Source organism: Gymnodraco acuticeps, unplaced genomic scaffold (assembly GCF_902827175.1).
Source record: "Gymnodraco acuticeps unplaced genomic scaffold, fGymAcu1.1, whole genome shotgun sequence".
NCBI lineage: Eukaryota > Metazoa > Chordata > Actinopteri > Perciformes > Bathydraconidae > Gymnodraco > Gymnodraco acuticeps.
In genome coordinates this window covers 1,347,652-1,369,096 of record NW_022992308.1, presented here as the reverse complement: position 1 = coordinate 1,369,096, position 21,445 = coordinate 1,347,652, and the positions used below count along the sequence as shown (strand labels likewise).

General features: G+C 41.1%; 1 protein-coding gene across 9 annotated transcripts in view; it reads right to left on the bottom strand.

Moving 5' to 3' along the window:
- LOC117541056 (ecto-NOX disulfide-thiol exchanger 2-like) overlaps nucleotides 1-21,445 on the bottom strand; it is a 261,284-nt gene that overhangs the window by 21,269 nt on the left and 218,570 nt on the right. For all 9 annotated transcript variants that reach the window (XR_004568261.1, XR_004568260.1, XR_004568259.1 and 6 more), the window contains exon 10: nucleotides 5,070-5,257. Coding sequence is in view for 2 of the 9 variants with exons in the window: in XM_034208109.1 (XP_034064000.1) it covers nucleotides 5,070-5,257 (188 nt within the window). In the remaining 7 variants the exon portion in view is untranslated. The remainder of the gene's footprint in view (nucleotides 1-5,069; nucleotides 5,258-21,445) is intronic.

The window sequence follows — 21,445 nt, the reverse complement described above, 5'->3', positions numbered from 1 at the left end:
ACATAAATATTATTGATTGATCAGAGGCCTGTACTACGAAGCTGGCTCAACCTAACCTGGATATGTTTGAGTAAGCCGGTTGGCCTAATCCAAAACATACGCGCTCTCGCTAAACTGTACTACGACGCGGATTATCAAGTGGATCGCTCAAGCCAGCCGTGTCCTATCTAGTTAGGTGCGCGTTCACATGAAAGGGGTGGTATTTGGAGCATTCGACCAATCACAAACATGGACAAGCATACTGACAGCGCAGCGCGTCATACTTACAGGCGTGGATTAAGCAAAACTTCCTGAAACTCAACAGCTCCAAGACCGAAGCCATTATAGTTGGCACCCCACACCAGGTTCGGTCATCCACCATCACCACCATCACCTTCTCCGGCCAGGACATTACCCTCTCCTCAATAGTCACCAACCTGGGTGTTAAAATGGATGCCCATCTGACCTTTGAGGCCCACATTAAACAGCTGTGCAAGAACTCCTTTTATCACCTCAGGAACATCGCCAAACTCCGCCCCACACTCACTCTGTCTGACGCCGAAAAGCTGTCTCCTCCAGGCTGGACTACTGCAATGCACTCCTCATCGGGATCCCCAACAAAAGCATCCAGAAGCTCCAATACATTCAGAACAGCGCTGCTAGGATCCTGATGAGGGTGCGCAAATATGATCACATCACCCCCATCCTTAAAGCACTACACTGGCTACCCGCGGAACTGAGAATCGAATTCAAGGTCTCCGTCCTCACCCACCAGTGTGTCCATGGAACTGCCCCTCCCTACCTCAAGGAACTCCTCACCCCCCATACCTCCTTGCGGACCACCCGCTCCAGCAACTCCAACTTCCTCAAACCCCCCAGGACTAAGCTCCGTACTATGGGAGACCGGGCCTTCTGCTCGGCTGCTCCCAGTCTGTGGAATGCTCTCCCCGACCAAATGAGAGCACCACAGACCGTGGAGGCTTTTAAAAAAGGCCTCAAAACCCATCTCTTCAAAAGAGCCTTTGCCTAGACCTTTTTATCACCCTTTTATTTATTTTGTATTGCTTTTTATTAATTCTACCGTGTTGTGTAATGTTTATTTATACTGTTCATGCTCACTACTTGTAGCACTTCGGGATTTGAAATCAAATATGAAGTGCTTTATAAATACCCATTATTATTATTATCATACTTCCTGAATGAAAAGTCAACTATAATATTAGACATATGAAGAAGTTAAACTTTAAACATCCATGACTTAAACACTTCATCCAGGATAAAAGCCACATAGCTGCACCTGCAAGGTGAATACAGCTGGCAAAAGAAAAAGTGTTTGAATGCGTACATTAACAGGTTTATGATATCACTGCCCCGTCTAAGACACGATCTGACTTTAATTACATTTGACTCGAGTGTTTCGTCAACTTCATGTGTTGCTTAAAATAATACTTCTGCATACAGTATGTGACACTGTGAGTGTTGCACGGCCAGATAGGGCTCAGCTGACTCAGATAAGGAAATATATGATACATTATGATGTGATATGCTGCGGATTGTAATGTTACTTTGATCCGGTTACTTATGTTGTGGCAGATATTTAATTAAGCTTTCTTAACGCTAATGTTATAATAGTCAGATTGCTCTGAAGATTGGAGGTGATATTCTATTAATGTTCACGTTCACACAGTCGGTGATTTTTGCCGGCCGTCTTTCCTGCAACGGCAGTTTTTCTGTATTTCCTTTCTTCTGTAATATGACTTGATCGCTTTAAACTCCGCACACTGAGCTCTGATTGGTCAGCAGGCGGTGCTTTCACTGAGTTGATCTCTTAGCCTGCAACCTAACCTGCTCCGGGGCAGGTTAGCCGCTCAGCATAAGTTACCATGGAGATCTAGCCCGCTAAAAAGAGAACCAGCTTCGTAGGACCGGAAACCCAGAGTTTTCCCTGAAGTTAGCCGCTAAGCGAAAATCTGGCTTCGTCGTACAGGCCTCTGGTTACACAAGTTGTTGTGTGGTTGTAAATATTGAATTTACTGCAGCTGAGAAGCCATTCTTTGATGATTATTATAACTACTTATTGTAGGCTTAATTAAAAGTAGGGAGTAGGTATTCAATCTTAAAATGTAAAAAATGAAAATAAAATAAATCACCTACTGAGGAAAAATGCATTAACACGAGCACTGAAATAATACTCATTAGCAATTCATCTGATAATATATTCACTGTTTAGTCTGCCATCTCCCAAACACCTACCACAATGACCCCATGGCACCTTATTGAAATGGTTTTGTTCAAACAACAGTGTATAATGAAGGGATATTAAATATTTCATGATAAAAAAGCAATAGTTTGCAAGGGTACAATTGTGGGTTTAAACATATCTTAAATCCTGAATCCTGAAGGATGTAATAATTACAACATTTCATGCCTCAAAGCTCCTACACAGTCATCGTCCACCCACTCAGGTGCTCTCACTGAATGTAACTGATCAGAGCTCAGACTATCAGCACTGTGTGGGCGAGAAGACACAATCGTTAGGATGATGCATCTGTTTGGACGGGACAATTAATGTCTTTATCATTCTAATTGGTACATGGCATGTAGTGAACTCATATTTCCCAGCATTCCTATAGCAGGGGTCTACTCAGACAGAGTGAAAACACCTGTGTGGGTGTGCAGCAGAGGTTGCTTTAGACTTTTTCGTTGCCCGTCAACGGGGGGGGTGGAGAGCGCCCTCGTGAACTATTAGCGCCGCTGTTATGCCGTGTTATCTGCGTGTTATGCATGCACCTCGTGGGAGCGCGCACAGTGTAAAGCAAAATCTCGCAGACATTTCAATGATTTGTACGGCAAAGTACGGTTTGGAACCGATATAATGTCCTTTCTGGCGGGCATTCATAACACGGCATAACACCGTGGCCTTGCTGCAGGGAAGATTTGGCGCTGTTCTGAGTTTTTTTATCTAATCTGTCAAAATGACGGACTGATTTTTCCGTCATTGTCTTAGACGGAAAATATTCGGTTAACGGGACCTCTGATGTGCAGGGCCTTTAAATACACCTGGAAGCAGCAAAGCCAGGTGTATAGTTTCGGCACAAAAAATATAGACTGGCACAACGACAAAGTTAACAGGAACACAGAGTGGCCAGTGGCGGTTCTAGGCCAATTTGACTGGAGGGGGCCAGGCTGGGGGTAGTTATTTCATGAGAGGGGCACAATAAAAGCGGGTTAAAAAGCAAGTAATTGTGTGAAATAAACATAAAATAAAGTAATTTGTATTTGTTTTTGTAAAGGTATTTGCTTTAGTACATTTAGTTACAGTCCTTTGTTTCAGTAGTTTTTTTCATTTAAGGTATTTGTTTTAGTACTTACTTTAAGGGACAATTTAAATAAAAAACAAAAACAGTATTTACTTTTATATAAAGTTATGAACAGTTTAATCTTCACTTTACATCCGGGTGTCTGATTTAATTTTGTTCCAATAAATCGTAATATTCTAACCTTTTTTTTTAAGGGAAGTCAGGGACTGGCCCCTGTTGGCCCCCCCTGCGAGCGGGTATTCTTATGTTAATCATGTTATTGCCTTTTGAAACCAAAGCCCTGAACCCTGAGATCTTTAAAATCTAGTTTGACCAACGTTCCCTGCAAAAGAAACATTATTTTTCTTATCTTGAAAAAATAAGGGTTACTCTAATATAGACTTTATCAGTGAAAATACATTTTTCCATTACAAATACTGTATATCCCTCCGGCTGCTGGGCGAAAAGCGTAACTGCTTTAATACTTGTTTTACAGTGAACTGAAACACTTTTTCTTGTGCAACAGCCCTGTAGATGACCTGGGGCTGTGAAGTCTGATCTCTTCTTGAATCCCTGATTACTAATAGCTATGATAAGCCAAAGCTGCCATTTACACTAAAAAATAACAGTCCACTTGCTATGATTTTTGCAATATCGCACAGGGCACAGGAATGCAAAGATTGAAGCTGCTTTAACAGCAAGAAGATGGTAATCATGCTGATTGGAACGACACAGAATGCCAACAAACTTCCTGCATGACTAAAATGGGGCTTTTGTACAACGTATTCTTTAGCTGATAATGGAATCATTTCGAAGTATGATTAGGCCAGGACCTTTTACAAACATGTTTCAAGAGTGTTCTGAATCAAGTGCAACAGCTAAGTGATTTCTTATTATTCTGGTAGCATGGAAATTCTCAAAGAAAAAATGATATACAGGAAACAAATGATATTTGTTGATTGTTCCGGAGGGAAAAAAAACTTGATTATACTATGTATGGTATATATTATACAAAATACTAGATTGATTGATCGGGTGGATATTTTTTGAAACAAAAACGTTAGGGATGCATTTATTTAGATTTAGATGCTTGTATTCTATTTGGAATCATATTACTCAATAATATATTGCTCATTTTAAAATAATGCATGTGTAAAAACTACTGACTCAAGTCATCTGTTTGGTGCTTTAATTTGAATCAAAGGATACAGCCAGTGAGATGATATAATGTAATAAATGTTATGTTTTGCATGGGGTTTTTGTTGTTGTGTTTTACTTGTTATTTGCTCCTTTTATCCCTCACTACTCTGTCTCTCCGTCTCTGCAGGGCTGGTGTGTGACAGGGGGCGTGGCTGGTAGACTCCTGGCTGCAGATGAGGCACACCTGTCCCCACTCACATGATCAACCTGCTCTTTAAGAGCCTGGCCCTCACCTCACTTCTCTGCCAGAGAATTACATGCTGTTCCGCGGTCTGTTTTTGTTCACTTCACAGTTTGTTAAGGAGTTTTCTTTTGAGTTTTTGTCGGGAACGTTTTCCCGCAGCTTTGTTTTTGGACTTACTACGGCCAGCCAGCTCCCTGTCGTCAGTACCTGCCTTGGACTACCTTCGTTTATTAAACACATTGAAACTTTATTTTTGTCAGTCTCTGCTTTGGGGTACAAGTAATATCCAAACGTCACAATAGATACGCGACAAAATCTGAGTTAGATTTGCATGATGTTTAGTAATTATAATAATTTAGTAAAATAATGTATGAGCCATCTTTAGTATCCTTCTGAATGAAACGTACCTTCTGCATGCCCTGCAGAGCTTGCTGCAGGAAGCTAAGCTGCTGAGAGCGTGTGTTGTCCTCCTCGCTGATCATTGGTTGATTCTTGCCTTGTTCCTGTTTGAGCAGCTCCACCTCGTTCCTGTAGGCGTCCAGCTGGCAGCGCAGAGAGTCGTTCTCCTCCTTCAAGGCTTCCGCTTGGGAAACACCTGCAGAATCACACGGGACACAAACACATACTATTAAATCAGAAAATAATTTGAATCTGTCTAGTTTCTGTCTTAATGCCAAACTATATTGTTTTCTTTCTATGGGTTTCCAATTCAATCCAATTTCTTGATTATTTAAAAAATATTTTTGAACCAACAAGCTCTAGGTATACATTTGTGAATAGTCAGAGGTGGGAGTAAGTCCTACATGTGCAAGTCATGAGCAAGTCTCAAGTCTTGACCTACAAGTATCAAGCAAGTCCCAAGTCACTGTGGTGAGAGTCAAGCAAGTCAAGTCAAGGCATTGCTCAGGTCAAGCAAGTCAAGTTAAGTCATACACAATTCTGATGAATAAGCCCAGTTTCCGCATTTAAATCAGTTACAAGACAGTGGTTATGAAAATGGATTCAACCCACACTATGATCTTCATTACATACACAGTTAATCATTTGAAATCTAATTTAGACTGATGACAATCATATTAGATCAATATTAACCCTAAAACTGCAGACAATATAGCTAGGACTCAAAAAGTCTGTTCAAAAAGGCAGAATTCCAGGTAAGAAAATCATATATGGCATTTGCCATTACACATATTTAATTTAAATGTCTGTTAACACTAGAACCGCCAACAGCGTCAGCACCTACATACTGTAGATATAATTTTCAAATCATTTAATTTGTTCCTCTTCATAATTTCCTTATAAACTAAGTAGGACGATTTAAAACTCAGTTAATTGGGTTCATTTTGAAATTGCTTCAGTTTATCATCATAACAGATCAAAAAGTTCAGATTCATTTTTACAATAAATCAAGGAATGATGCACTTCTACAAACAAAAACAACATAATTAAAACATTTAAACAAACTACTAAAAGTAGATGAACTACATTATTCAACAGTTTACAGTAACTTCTGATAATAACACAGGGGAAATAAACGAGGCATCTCTTTTCCTCTCTCTCTCCCTCTCATGACAGCCCGTCAGTATCATACAATGTGACATTTATTACATTCATTTCACGGTTAAGTTGTTCTATCTAAAGGCCAGGGTCGCATTTTAATAATTTAACCCTCAATTATTTCTAACCTAACCTATTAAAAAAAAGTCTGCTTTAGGCAATCTTATAATATCTATTTCAAGATGCATGTTGCCTTAGTGACTGTATCCATTAACTGAATTCAATGTAAACTAACTTATGTCTCATTTTAAACAATCCTGTTGAAGGCTCTGACCTCTCACAAACCAACAGACCATAGACGCATCTGTGTGCTGTTGGATACAAGGCGGCAACCTTCGGGTCTATTAAGTGAAGACAATGCATGCCTTTAACTTGCATTCTCCCTCATATCCAACTCCTAAGGCTGCAAAACAGTCCTGTTGTATACAAGTCTATAATAACATTACCTAACTTCTCTGTTGATTTATTACCTCAGTAAAAAGTGTGAGTTTACTGTTACTATTGCATGTTTCAAGTCTTCTTCAATACTTGTAACGTTACGCTTAATTTGAGTCCCAATTTAGAGTAAAAATAAACGACAAAGCAGGGTATGCTTAAGGGCTAGGATACCTTGTGATTGACAGGTCAGTACCATGCTGTTGTCTTGGACAAAGTGTTTTCAGATCATGAAAGTTAATTGGAACATATTGGTCGTTTAAAAATGTCTTTTCAGTATTTAGTTGTACTTTGTATTACCCTCTCGTATGCAAAACAACAAGATGGCAACGGCCAAAATGCCAACCACGAGACTTCGATACTGTGGGCCACAAAGCCATGGTTGTTGTCCCGATTATTTGTCCACTTCTTTTATGCATCCTATGTGTGATGGAAAATTCTGAAGCAATGGAGACAGGACTCCGAGAGACATTGAGAGAACAGGAACTTTGATGGCAAACACTGATGGTTTATTATGGAGTTACGGCCGGAGAATTGACAAGGCATTTGATGCCGCCACGAGGGGTCACAGCGGTTGCCAAACCAATTCTGAAGAACTCTTCTGTAATTTGAGGTTTTAACTAGTTCCGAGTGTAATAATCAACAATCCTCATCAGCGAGACTAAACAAATATGGACCCTGAATCTAACTAGCTGTTGTCCATAGAAAAGAATGTGCGCCAGGGAACCTACGTCCCTGAACAATAAACTACCTCATGGCGGCTTGTGCTCTGTCATAGCCTCAACAATGCGCCCAAGCTGCCCCTCCTTAAGAGAGATTGCAGCAATACCCGAGGCCGTAGACCTATGCCATTGGAAAAGAGACAGTGAAAGGAGAAAATTATGAACTGTGTCAAAGGTTGAATACCTAAGCTAATTATTCCCTAACACTATGGTCAATACACACGGACATGCTGGAGATTAGGGCCAGTTTTGCTCAGAAAGAAATAGCTTGCTTGGTATGTGGTCCATCGAGTCAGCTTAAGAAGTGTTTGTTCCTGAACAGCCAGGCAGGGTGAAAGTCAGCCATTAAGGAGAGAGGGGAGATGTCACATTATTAAAACATAGAGGGTTCTAAAGCTGTTTGACTGTCCCATAAGGAGTCCTGGTGGATTGAACTGGTGCCTTAAAGCTTTTGTCTGGAGCTACAGTTAAAATCAACACTTATATATCAGCTCGAGTCTGAGCTTACCACCTGCTGCCTAAATCAAATCAGCTGCCTTGTGACAACACAGTCTTTCTCATAATCTATTTATCCATAATGGTAGCTTGAACGCTTTATGATGTCCTGATGTCCATCTGTAGCAAACAAAATACACTTATTTTGATTTGTGTCTTGATTGCTTTTACTTGACTTCGAGTCAAACTGCGGTTTTGTTGTTCTATAGATTAGTATGTTATTGTATGCTTTGTTTATATATTAAGGGTTTAACTATTGTGATTTTTCTAATGTTTTAACACAGCTCTATAATCAGCAGGTCTCCTGAGGGTTAGCTAGGGTGTGAATTAAATCATTTTAATTAATTATCAGAAGAATGCAAATGTCATTCATTATAGTTCGTAATATTCTGAGGGTGTGAATAAGGCTCCTTCTTTTCAGCATTGCAATAAAACTAAAGTGTGACAAATACAATTCAATATCTTATTCCTTTATATGGTGTAGAGAGGGATGAACATCAATCACATTCCCTTTTATTATTAAAATGATTGTCAATATAGGCCTGCTGTTGCATTGACTGCTAGTCAAATCAGGAAGACACCCAATAATAAGATTTCTAATATTTCATCCAGAAGGGTGCTGAAATAATTATATAAATTACAAGGTAACAATATCCTGAATTGTGCTCAATTTAATCTGTGTGACATAAATCACGTCACCAAGTCACAGTGTCTATTATCAACATGGGGTAGGGGGAAGGGAGGTTGGGTGGTTGTACCTCGTTAAAGAAAACTCAATAAAAATAATTGAAAATATATATATATATGTCATATATAAGTTTTTGTGTGTTGACAAATACTTTGAAAGGACTATGGTACTGTATATAAGTTAAGTGTGGAAACATGATTAAATGAACATGTAATTTATTTAACACTTTTTGTTGTATTCCATGGAATGCTCTTAACATCCGATAGCAATGAATAAATTAAATGCTTTGACAATAAATACATACAAAAATGTCATCTGTGGAAGCCGTAGCGCTGTAAAAAGCACGACCAATCATTTTAGCAGGCCCGGCTAAAATGATTGGATGGCCTACCTGCCTGTCAGCGTTCACTTCTGTGCACAAACTTATCTCGTGCCCTCATTGGTCATGTGCGCGTTCGTGTGTGTTGGAGGAGGGGCTCTGTAAGGAAGTGGCAGATTTTTTCCGGCTATTTATTTTCACATTTTAGCGCACTCGAGCTGGTTTCTCCAAAATGACCTACCCCACCTTTAAGCTAATATACAAATAGATTTGGAGACCCTAGCTGCCAGGCAAATGTATGTTTTTCCTCAGTGAGTCAGAAAAAGGATGAGGATATTATTGATTATAAGGTCCTAACTTCGTACCCAAGGACAGCCAACAGTTCGCCCAGATTCAAGCCAATTTCCCATGTGTGTGCTGCGAATATAATGTAGGCACTAGGCACACACAAACTGTACACAACACATTTGGAGAATAACAACAGTGTAGGAGCCATTTCCTTAGATTATAGTATCTTATCTTTTTAGAGTATAACCTGAGATTTGTTGGAGCACCACCCAATGGCGGTGGTGGAAGGTTCACCTCTGCTCCGCGCGTCCCTTGATGACTGATGAGCTAGTCAAATTATAAAAGAAGGAACTCAAAGCACCAGGATAAGAGTTAAACAATAATCTGTTTTAATGGTAGAAAATAACAATACACAATACAGAACACTCTGCAACAGTACCAAATACAGAGTGCTCCGGGCTCAATTCCTACCACCGTGTGATATACGTACCACGACAGCCAGTCAGGAAAAGAGCGCTGACTGTAAGAATGTTACAGTATTTAAACACATTCTGTGGGAGGAGTTGTGTAGGTTGCTCCTCCTTAGCTATTTGTTATTGGCGATTTCACTTCTGGGCGAGCTAGCCAGTGCGTTGGCAGTTCTCCATTGGCCAGTTTCACTTCTGGGTGAGACCCTAGGCAATGAGTCAGCAGTGGTTAACTCCATCTGTTTCGCCCCCTCTCCTTACTGTGAGAGAATATTTTAATCCGATCTCTTTGTGTCTTGAGTTTCTCAGCGTTTCTGAGAAACTGATAAGATACAGACATATGCTTTTCGTTAAGTCGCATATACTCCTGCCTGTAATGTGAGAAGGACACAGGTCAAGAGGTCATCTGATTTCCTGTGGGTGAGAAGTTTGGCACAACGGGTCTTTGTTCCGATGTCTGGTAATGGTTGGGGGAGAGGCGGGAATATAGGTCCCTCCTCTCTTCTCTGCAATGGATCTGTGTTTCTGTTCTCCTTTGTCCTCAGAGTTGATTTGGTTGCTTTACATGAAACTGTGAATTTGCCTTGTGAACTCTCCGGCCGTATTATACTCTTAATAAATATCGACGTTTGACTAAGACGGTCCAGCTTCCATCATTTCCTTTGCATTGCTGCACAGAAGTTTTCATCACAAATTGGCGTTGTCGGCAGGATACCAAAACATCTTCAGAACTGGTAAGTGTAATTTCAAATCTATATTTGGACATTGCCTTACCAGAATCTGTGATTGACGGTATCATAAAATTACCTGTGAAACTAAGCGGCTGCATTTTTTTGGTTTCTCTACTCTTTAGCCTACATCTGGGTTTTTTTTTAACCATAACCTGGGGAATCGGTGTCAAATGGGGATTCTGTCCTGGCCGATTTTCCCTGTGATTGCTGCTGGGGCATGTGCCTACAAGAGCAAGCACAGCTCATGTAAAAAACAATAAGAATATTTGGGGCTAATAATAACCTACGAATATCGATTTGGACCGATTTCCTCTCTGTGTGTTTCTTGGAATTAAATTACACACAGCAAATATTCGGAGAGACCTTAAAGAGAGCATCAGTAAAGTGGACTTCTGCATTAGGAGCAATGTGATGGATTTGTATTGAAACAAATCGCCGAATTCTGGAGATTTCAGCGGTAAACTGGTTAAATCAACAGCACGCATCGCCTCTAATCTCCCTGTTGCTGCTGCACGGGTGTGTGTGTGATTACACCCCCCACTGTGGGGAGCCGCAGGCGAGGAGGAAAAACAAGCACATAGTGTCATATTATTTTCCTCACACCATTGCGGTTTTGGAACTAAACAAAACGCTCTAAAAGGTGACGCGCGCCGCAGTTTCCTACTTGCTGGAGAGACTGGGCGCCTGTCCGGGGTGCACACATCAGAATAGGTTAATTGGTCATTAATGGGAAGGGTGGTACGCGAGAATGTGACATAGCGCTGTGTTTTCATCATTGTAAATGAACTGATGGGTTGTTAAATGTGGCTGTTGTTGGAGAAGAAAGGGTACTGGATAAATAAAAAAAGTCTCTGCTCTCCGGACGGGACGGGCAAAGCACCACTAAATTAGCATAGTGGTTGTTGATTGAGAATAAATTAGTTATTGCTCTTCAACAGATTCCGTTCTTAGCACTTGTACAAGTATATATGAGTAAGAAGGCACTCATATTAAACAGATATTTCCCTACCCCCACTGAAATCTCCCTAATTCGGATTAAATTAAGTTGGATGAGCTTTTGATATCACGCTGATGTTTGTTGCGAGTTCATGTTTGTTTGTCTAATTGTTTTTATATTGGTTTGTCTACCCGCCGTCTTGTGTATGTTTTGTAACAACTAACAACGAATCAGTCCATAGCCAGGGTAAAATGAACTCAACTTTAGTTACCTCACCAAAAGTAAATGACTTGAGAAAAATGAATAAATGATGTAAAGCAAAATTATACATTGTAATATAAATGTGCTGCAAATGTGCTGCAAAAGGAAAATAAATAGCAAAAGAATGTTTTTCTGTCCTGCATCTGTCTTACAACCGAGACCCTCAGAGGCATCACTGCTCATAAATACCGGCCTGAGGAAATCAGGGTTGCAAAAAAAAAAACCGTAATGTATTGAACACATTCCGAAACAAAGCAGATAAGACAGAACTAGACTCAGACATAATTGTGATTGAAACCTTTTGCGCTGTTGCTGCAAAATGAAAACTTTGTTGATTGTCTGTTCCAACTGGCCACTGGAATAGGATAATTGATATAAGTTGAAGTTCAATTACAGTTTTAAATATAGTTTAACATTCTTTATTAAACTGTTTCAAATTATTTCTAGTACAATTGGTCTACAGACATTACTACAATTATAATAGTTGTTAAACTACTGGGCTTATGAACAATAGAGTAAAGGTCGCTGGTTAAGCCAGGATCAATATATTTGTTGAGGTTTTTATTGTGTGCATAATAAATGTGTTTAAATGAATTGAGCAATTTTTAAAAGGAGTATAATGTTGCAATCTCTTTAAGATAAGTAATTGCAGTTCCAAGATAGATGTTGTTTTCCCTGGGCCTCTCCTTCACAGGCCCACACAATAAATCATGAGACTTCCAAATCCAAACAGACAGAGATCAGTATCACAAATCCATGAAGGGGTTCTACTTGGCCCAATTTAAATACCATAAAGAGAGTATTCACCCAGCTGTTTTGATTTCTTAAAAAAAAATGTTTAGTCTAGTTTCCTTCGAGTTCAGTCTAAGCTACGAATTATTTCTCATAAACATTCGCACCGCTGGTTTTAAACCTTGAGCAGACAAGCTGCACACACACACACACACACACACACACACACACACACACACACACACACACACACACACACACACACACACACACACACACACACACACACACACACACACACACACACACACACACACACACACACACACACACACACACACACTACTTTTACTCAAGAACAAGATCTGAGTACTAAAGCTAACGTTAGACAGAAACATTTTTCAGTTCACTTCACGCTCTGCCGCTCCGACAGGAGCTCTGAACACCTGAACGCCCCGTTCTAACAGCTGTTCACCAGCGGTCCAGTCTGTGCCACAGTCACTTCGGACCACACAGTTAATATTAACGAACGTATCCGTAGGTAATATAGCCGCTGAAGCTAGACAATCTTAGCGGAAAAGCAGAGCCTTATTATACATCCAAAAGCAGAGCCAACGGGCAGGAAGACTCGAGCATTCATTATAATAAAAAAAAAAGTACACCATGCGTGTCATGATGGCACATAACAGCTCGCGGCTGCAGATTACTCCGGTTCCCAGACCCCCCCCCCCCCATACCCCAATAATATTTTTATTGCAGATCTACATGAATCACACAAACGACCTATTTTGGATTCAAAACGGCGAATTTCGCCAAAAGGTGACAAGTTTGCATCCCTGCTTGTTATCCTTTTAATCACAGAGCTGGGAAAATGGTGTATTGATTACTGATCCGTGCATGTCCAATTTTAACTGACTTTAGTTATAATGTTAATGTTAATTTGATTTCAACCCATAAGTAATTATTTAAATTAACTCTACATTTCACATGATGGATTAGTGTTCCACATTTTTCCCACTAATTTGTTTTATGATTAGGCCAATGGTAAAGAGAGACATTGATGACCCCTGTGTCCTTTTTGTTAGTACATGGTTCCATTTTGTCTATGGCTTTGGATGGCTTTACTAAGAGTCACCCAGTTCTGCTTTGCTGCAGTCCGGCTGAGTGCAGTCACAGAGATGCTATGGCTGCTCTACATGACATTAATGGTCTGGTCCGAGAATGGGCACCATTTCCTGCTCCCAGAGAGAATGACGATCCTCAAACTGGACTTTACAGCCGTTGATACTGTCTCACATGGGTCTGCTTCCCCCCACCGAGCCATGAACTGAAAGCTTGACATCTGCTTTGAACACTTGTTACTGTCACACCAGCACCAACCCTTGGGTCAGTTAGATGAGACTAACGGCTTCACTTAGGGCATATGGGTCAGAAATATGACTCTCGTTACCACAGAGTGGGTTGTTTGTTTTTTAAGGCTATTCATACTGCTATGCAGAGTGAAAAGCCCCTACTATTTTTAGTATAGGCCTAATGTCAGGGGCCTCTTACTGTCTACTTCTGCATTCACATTATATGGACCATGTTTCCACCTGGTGAAACTAGAGGCTGCACGGAACTCAGGCTACAATACAACCATTCTGTTCTGCTCTAACGATTCAATTTATAGATTCTACATCCAAATAGTTTGTTTTTATTGTTTCCAATGATAACGTCACCTTAAGTGGAGGAATGCAAACCTGTTTTCAAATGTAAGGTTTTTAATTTGTTTGACATTTCTCAGTAATGACACCCTCAGACGCCCACTATCTTTCATGCTATGCCTTCAGTGGTAACTCAGATGTTAAGGGGGTTGAAGCTTTTCCTCCCAAATCAGCTATGCTTTGTGTTTTCAACAACGGTGTGCATTTCCTGCATAATATATGTTTCTCACAATTTTGTTAGCTGCGCACAGGTGATACTGAGTCTTCTCGAATGGATTATAACCTATACCATGCTTACATGGACTCGTATGTTTTTATTTCATATCTAACAGAAGTAAGAGAATTGAAGGAGATGCGGAAGAGAGAGGGATGAGAAAGAGAAAATAGAGAGAGATGTGGAAGAGAGGGATAGGAAAGAGAGAAGAGATATTTGCGAGTTGCATACTGATACTGAGTCTTCTCGATTAATAGCTTATATAGACAATACCATGCTTAAATAGACTCCTAAATTATTATTTCATATGTGACATATGTAAGAAAAGGGAGGGGAGAGTCAATTATATTGAGTAATTTATTTCATATTGGAACATTCATTTCTCAAACCTATGTTTTATGGAAGAGGAAATGTACTTCTGATAAACTAATCTTTTATCAAACGGTAAATAGTGAATTAATATAACATTTAGAATCATTGAGAAAGGGTTATATCCACAGGGACTAGCTCACATTTAACTTAAAATAACATTTCTCTGCTTTGGACTGATGAGTATATGATTCTTGCATGTTGAATGACTAACACAAACCTTACATTTATGCATGTGTCAGGAAGGCTCCCAAATAATTCTGAGGGGCCTATCCTATTTTTGTAATTGAATGATAATGTGCTAATCCATTACTTTGAGTTGTCTGCACTCAGGAAAACATCCCTATCAAGTGTTAACCCAATAACTAGGACAGCTCTGAAGGCCAAGGGTCAGAGAGAGAGGATCACACTCTCCGGCTGCAGAGAGCACCCCATCCACGGGCAAGGAGGCACGAGGTCGTTCGAGATGAGAGGATTCTAATCTTCAACTTTCTGATGAGATGGGATGTTTCTTCATCTTTCTGCTCGGTGGGCCCAACCAGACAACTCTGCAGGACGAGCGATGGCTTCAGAGGCTTCATACAAGGTTCCATGTTTCTTGGAGGAGCAGATGTTTTCATAACCTCTCCCATCACGGGGGGGGGGGCATCTGGATGTGCCACTTGGAATAGGCTCTGCTCTCAAGCAGATAGCAGAAGGAATGCAGGCAGATGAGCCTCTGTTTCACTGGGAGATCATAAAGTGCTCACTGAATTGAGCCACAAAAGCAGAACAATTGGGGGGGTGAAATATGGCGCTCTGAGGAAGAAGAGTTTTGAGCCAGTCAGCACCTCAGTGCTAATCTACAGTATCAGGGTGCCTTTACACACCAGACATTCTGTGTCATAAAGAGAGGAGGAGAACGAGTCAGGAGGACAGGTTCTTCCAGCTCTTGTACAAAGATAACAGTTGAATTGAATGACCAGATGTTTACAGATGTACAATTAATGATTGTTCTTATATTTCCGAGGAACAGACATGTGTTAAATAGTGGTGATAAATATATTTTGTCAGATCAGATTACACTTTCACACTAAACAAATAAATAAATAGATATTTTCAGATTATAAAGGTATTGAACAATAAGATATTTCTAATATTATAACAGATAATGTTAAATATCCTTAATTGTCCAGCAATCAGGTTTAACAACACTACTTTTCAATGTATATCCATGAAAGACCTACAATGATGTTTCAAGTTTTAAACATTTTAACCTTCCTTTCCAGGTTTTACAAAAGTCTTTGAATATTTGCCTAACTTTTCCTTTTCAGATTTTGAACAAATATATTAGAATGAAATATATGTACTACTAAGTGCCTTACTCTTGAATAAAGCGTAATGAAGTAAACGTAAAGTAATGTTAAAGATTGAGGACACTGTAACTTTACAGATTACAGATTGCTCGATTCATCACTGTGAATGTATACCTTAACCAGGAATTTTAGCTGGATCTCTCATGATTCTGATTTTATAACTCAATTGGATTTCTTATAATCCTAAATTCTAATTGTGTTTTAATAAGTAATTGCCTTGAAGTAAATCTTTGAGATGTAAGCTGATTTTGAATTTGTGTTTGATGAATGAGATTAACTGAGTGATAAATGATAAGATCTTATTTTTGAAACATATATTTTGCTATTATATTTTTGTATTTCATGTGTGTTTATTATTGTGCTTTCGACAAATGATGCCAAACACTGAAGAGAGATGATTTTTCTATTATGATTGACTGTGTTCAATCATGGTGATTGAAATGTTTTCAATCTTGTTTTACTTTTTGATGTAATTGATGTATGTGAGCCCACACAACTCTGAAGACGCTTATTGATTTAAGTATTGACTGAAATATTCTTAGACTAATGTTAATTGGTTATCATAAATTGATAAAAAGAATGAAACTGAGAGAATATTTTAATCCGATTTCTTTGTGTCTTGAGTTTCTCAGCGTTTCTGAGAAACTGATAAGATACAGACATATGCTTTTCGTTATGTCGCATATACTCCTGCCTGTAATGTGAGAAGGACACAGGTCAAGAGGTCATCTGATTTCCTGTGGGTGAGAAGTTTGGCACAACGGGTCTTTGTTCCGATGTCTGGTAATGGTTGGGGGAGAGGCGGGAATATAGGTCCCTCCTCTCTTCTCTGCAATGGATCTGTGTTTCTGTTCTCCTTTGTCCTCAGAGTTGATTTGGTTGCTTTACATGAAACTGTGAATTTGCCTTGTGAACTCTCCGGCCGTATTATACTCTTAATAAATATCGACGTTTGACTAAGACGGTCCAGCTTCCATCATTTCCTTTGCATTGCTGCACAGAAGTTTTCATCACACTTACAGTGTGTGTGTGTGTGTGTGTGTGTGTGTGTGTGTGTGTGTGTGTGTGTGTGTGTGTGTGTGTGTGTGTGTGTGTGTGTGTGTGTGTGTGTGTGTGTGTCCATGTCCCTCTGCCCTCAGGCAGTCCCACAACAATGCTTTGGAGTCATGACAGAACGCATACTCATTCCCCTTTAACGCACACACATTCCCCCTAAACATCTTCAACACACACATCCGTTTAAACCAACTACTCCAAAATGTGGTGGAAATGTAGTACTCATAACATGAAATAATAAAACAGATAGAAATCAATAAAACACAGGTATAGTTGAGCAGTAATTATAGCATATAGCCACTGAAATGAACACATACATATTTGATCATGCAGCTTATCACACAAATGTCCCCTGCTTTCCTCTCTGAAAGCTATGCTTGTTATAGGTTTAAACATCCTTGTCTTATGACATCTTTAGGATCAGTTAACTAACAAAGGTAAACTGTTCCCATACCCTAAGGCCTTCCTCTGAACTTCATTCCACCCCAAAGTCAGCTCACTTAGAATGAATGCATCTATTGATAACTCAGAAGGACCATTGTCTCTAACTGTGTGACTCACATCATCTCATGGCTTCTTCCAATATCTGGAAACTGTAATTAAAGTATGTTATATTTGAGAAGGTCCAAGCATTGACATAATATGTCCTCCTTGTATTAATTTAAGCTTTCTAGATCATACAGAAAACTCTTACATACAACCTATTGAGTTCTGCCCTTGAAAGCCCAAAATGACTTTCTGAAAAATACTCATCAACGGGTAATAATTCTACTCAAGGCAGAAATCACAGGCTGTACTGTACCTTACCTACTCACAAATAGCCAAAAAAAACACCTGATTATTAACAAGTCAAGTGAAAGAAAAGACCATTTGCACTAATCTACAACTTTCTGCCAATCCTGATTGGCTGGTGATCTTGACATCAGCGTCAGGGAATTCACCCCCTATAAGTAGCTTGCGCCACGACGCATGCGTCATTCAAAATAAGCACCTCTTCTCGCTTCACCATAGCAAGGAGGGCCGTCTGGTGAGACATCTCACTTCATGTTACTCTGAGAACTGGGGTTACGTAAGTAACCTATAGTTCTCATTCATAACACTCCGTTCGATGTCTCACTATGGGAAATTGTAGCTCCCGTATTGTCAGACGAGCTTATCTCGAAAATCACCAAACCAACCAGAACTTAACAGGTAGAGCTCTGACTCAACCAGGTGCCCAGCACTGCTTGAGTCACACTGGGAGCAGAACGTCCAGCCTGTTAAGAGGCGGACAAAAGTGAGCGGCGAGGACCAGCTCGCCGCTGCACCAATGTCTTGGATGGAAGACATCCTGGACAGAGTCCAGGATGCAGCCAGACCCTGAGTCGAAAAAGCTCGCGGACCCGAGGGTGCCTGCGAACTCTGACTCGTATGAGCCCCAAAGCAATTGCTTCCACAAACCAGTGGGAGAGCCGTTGCTTAGTAACAGGCCTTATAATGGTTAGCCCAGGACACAAGGGGTGACGAAGCACCCTTGATCTGTCCCTGTACGTGCGTAAAGCACGGGCTGGACACGGCAAATCCGGCCGCTGTTCCCCGGAGGAATACAGTGGCGGGGAGGATGCCTCAATGTCAAATGTGGTACCTGAACCAACCGCCTTAAGATAAAGGCAGGGTTGGGCTTCAACCACACTCTGTTTGCCCTGGGGCGAACTGAGTGCATGAAGACTGTACAGATAGTGCATGAGTGCCACTGGCTCGCTTGGCAGCTGCCAGGGTCAGCTTCATGTCACACTGTATTCAGATTGTACCACTCACGGGCCAGGCCCATAGAGCCAAGCGCTCTGGGTGTGGGTGAAAGATCGCCCCCCCCGCTTGGGACAGTATGTCCCTGCGTAGTGGGAGCTGCCATGGCTGCCCGCACAGCAGCTGATATATCTCCACTAGCCAGTACATAGCTGGCCAGTGCGGAGCTATCAGGATAAGTGTGTGGCGTTGCTCTCTCACTCTGGCCAGAGTTGGGGGTATCAGAGCCAGGGGTGGGAACGCGTACAGAAGGCCCGGGGGCCAATCGTGCGCGAGTGCATCCACGCCTAACAGTGCATTTAGATCGTGCATCGAAAAGAACAGCTGACACTGAGCGTTATCTTTCAATGCGAACAGATCCACCGCGGCTCTGCCGTAACGCACCCACAGCTGGCTCACAATCCTTGGATGTAGAGTCCAGTCTGCATAAAGTGGTATACCTCTGGACAGTAGATCTGCCCCGAGGTTCATCACTCCCGGTACGTGCGTCACTCTCAGAGAGAGGAGACGTCTACCGCTCCATAGGATCAGTTTGCGCGCCAGTGTGTGTAACTGGAGAGAACGCAAACCCCCTTGGCGGTTAATATACGATATTGTGGTCGTATTGTCTGTCCTCACGAGGACGTGATGTCCCCTGAGGAAAGGCAGAAAGCGTTTTAGGGTGAGAAACACCGCTAAAAGCTCCAGGTAATTTATGTGCGCCCGCTGGAGGTCTCTGCTCCAGAGACCCCTCACCGGGCGACCTTCATAAATACCTCCCCAACCTGTCAGACATGCGTCCGTGGTGACCACTTTCCGTGAAAGGACAGCACCCATAGGCACACCTCGTACTAGAAAAGTCGGGTGCAGCCAGTGGCGCAGTGCCATTACGCATTTCACAGTAACCATCACTTTTAGTTTTAGGGCGGCCACCCAGCGCTGAAACTCCCTCATGTGTAAGCGTCCCAGTCGTACGACCAGGATGGCTGACGCCATGAGCCCCAGCAATCGCAGGCATGATCTGAAGAGAACATGTTTGCGCAGCTGGAAAAGAGCGAGACAAGCTCTGAAAGCTTTCACTCTTTCCACTGATAAGCGAGCTGAAAAGGGCACCGAGTTCAGGCGTAAACCCACTAAGAGTATAGTCTGCGCGGGGCACAACATGCTCTTCTCTGTGTTTATTATGAAACCCAGGTTGAGCAGGTGCTTTACGAGGACATTTGTCTGCGTAACAGCCTCCTGCTCCGACTGTGCGAGAAGCAGCCAGTCGTCCAGGTAGGTCGCCAGGCGAATACCCTATTGTCTTAACGGGGCTATCGCGGCTTCCGTACATCCAGGGGCGGATCTAGACAAATATTCATGGGGTGGCAAGAGGGTGGCAGGAGATTTTGAGGGGTGGCATCCCCTGGCAGAAGTATATGCTGATTTAAATCGCAGTGTAACGGTACACGTACCCATACTGAAATTATTCGGTACGGGCCCTTCAGTTCGGTACACGTGTGAACCGAAGGGTACCGAACGAATATAACGTTAAATGTAAAAAATTGAGAACATGAACAACTTTCTGGAAGTAATCTTAGGTATATATATCATAGAGCGACCAAGTCATTTCATTGGACGAGAGGCATACTATGAGAGCTGGTCACAGGGATGCGTTCAAATGTAGTCAGTCATTTGAGGAACTGTCGAAATGGCGAACGCAGATAAAGTTGAGCTCGAAAATCCTCCAGCATCATTGAAGTCTCCAGTTTGGGAACATTTTGGTTTCGCAGTTACGTACAAGGATGACGGACAAAGACAGGTGGACTGAACCAAAGCTGTTTGTCGGCATTGTTCAACTAACATTGGTTACGCGGCTGGCAATACATCAAACTTGCACACTCATTTGAAAAGGCATCACCCAAACGTGAATATCACCGGTACCAAAAGAAAAAAGACTGAAGTGCAAACCCAACTCCCACTAGCATTTAAGCCTCCACCAATCGCAACAAGTTCAGACCGAGCCAAAGCTATTACAAACGCCAAATATCCTTATGTTGCCATGTTAGCAAAGCGCTACCTGGCTGTATCTGCTACCTCTGTCCCTGGCGAGAGGGTGTTCTCCACAGCAGGAGACATTGTTAGTGCCAGCAGATCTGCCCTTTCGGCAAGCAATGTGGACAAGTTAATTTTTCTTTAAAAAAACATGAAAATACAATGACAAGCAAGTCCTAATGTCAAGCTGGCTGCTTAGGTACTAGTACAGTACAGTTCAAATACAGATTATTTCAGTTCATTGAAATGCTGCACCTTAATGTTTATTTTATTATATTTAGTATTTATTTGAGTGAATATTCATACATTAGTCACAGTTTAATAATAATTTAAAATTTTTTTTTTTTTTTTTAATGTTTTGTGATAATTTTTTCTGCTGTACCGAAAACGTACCGAACCGAACCGTGACCTAAAAACCGAGGTACGAACCGAACCGAAATGTTTGTGAACCGTTACACCCCTACAATCAATGTTAACTTGGAAAGCCACTATATTAATATTTTAACTCAATGACATTAGGTGATATTATTGTGGCACATCAGTAAAGCCTTACATATAAATATATAAGGTGGCAGACGTAATTTAATGAATTTTAACTGAACAATAACTGAATGGGTTTGTTTCAATCTTAGACCAGCAGGGGTACCAAATCTATG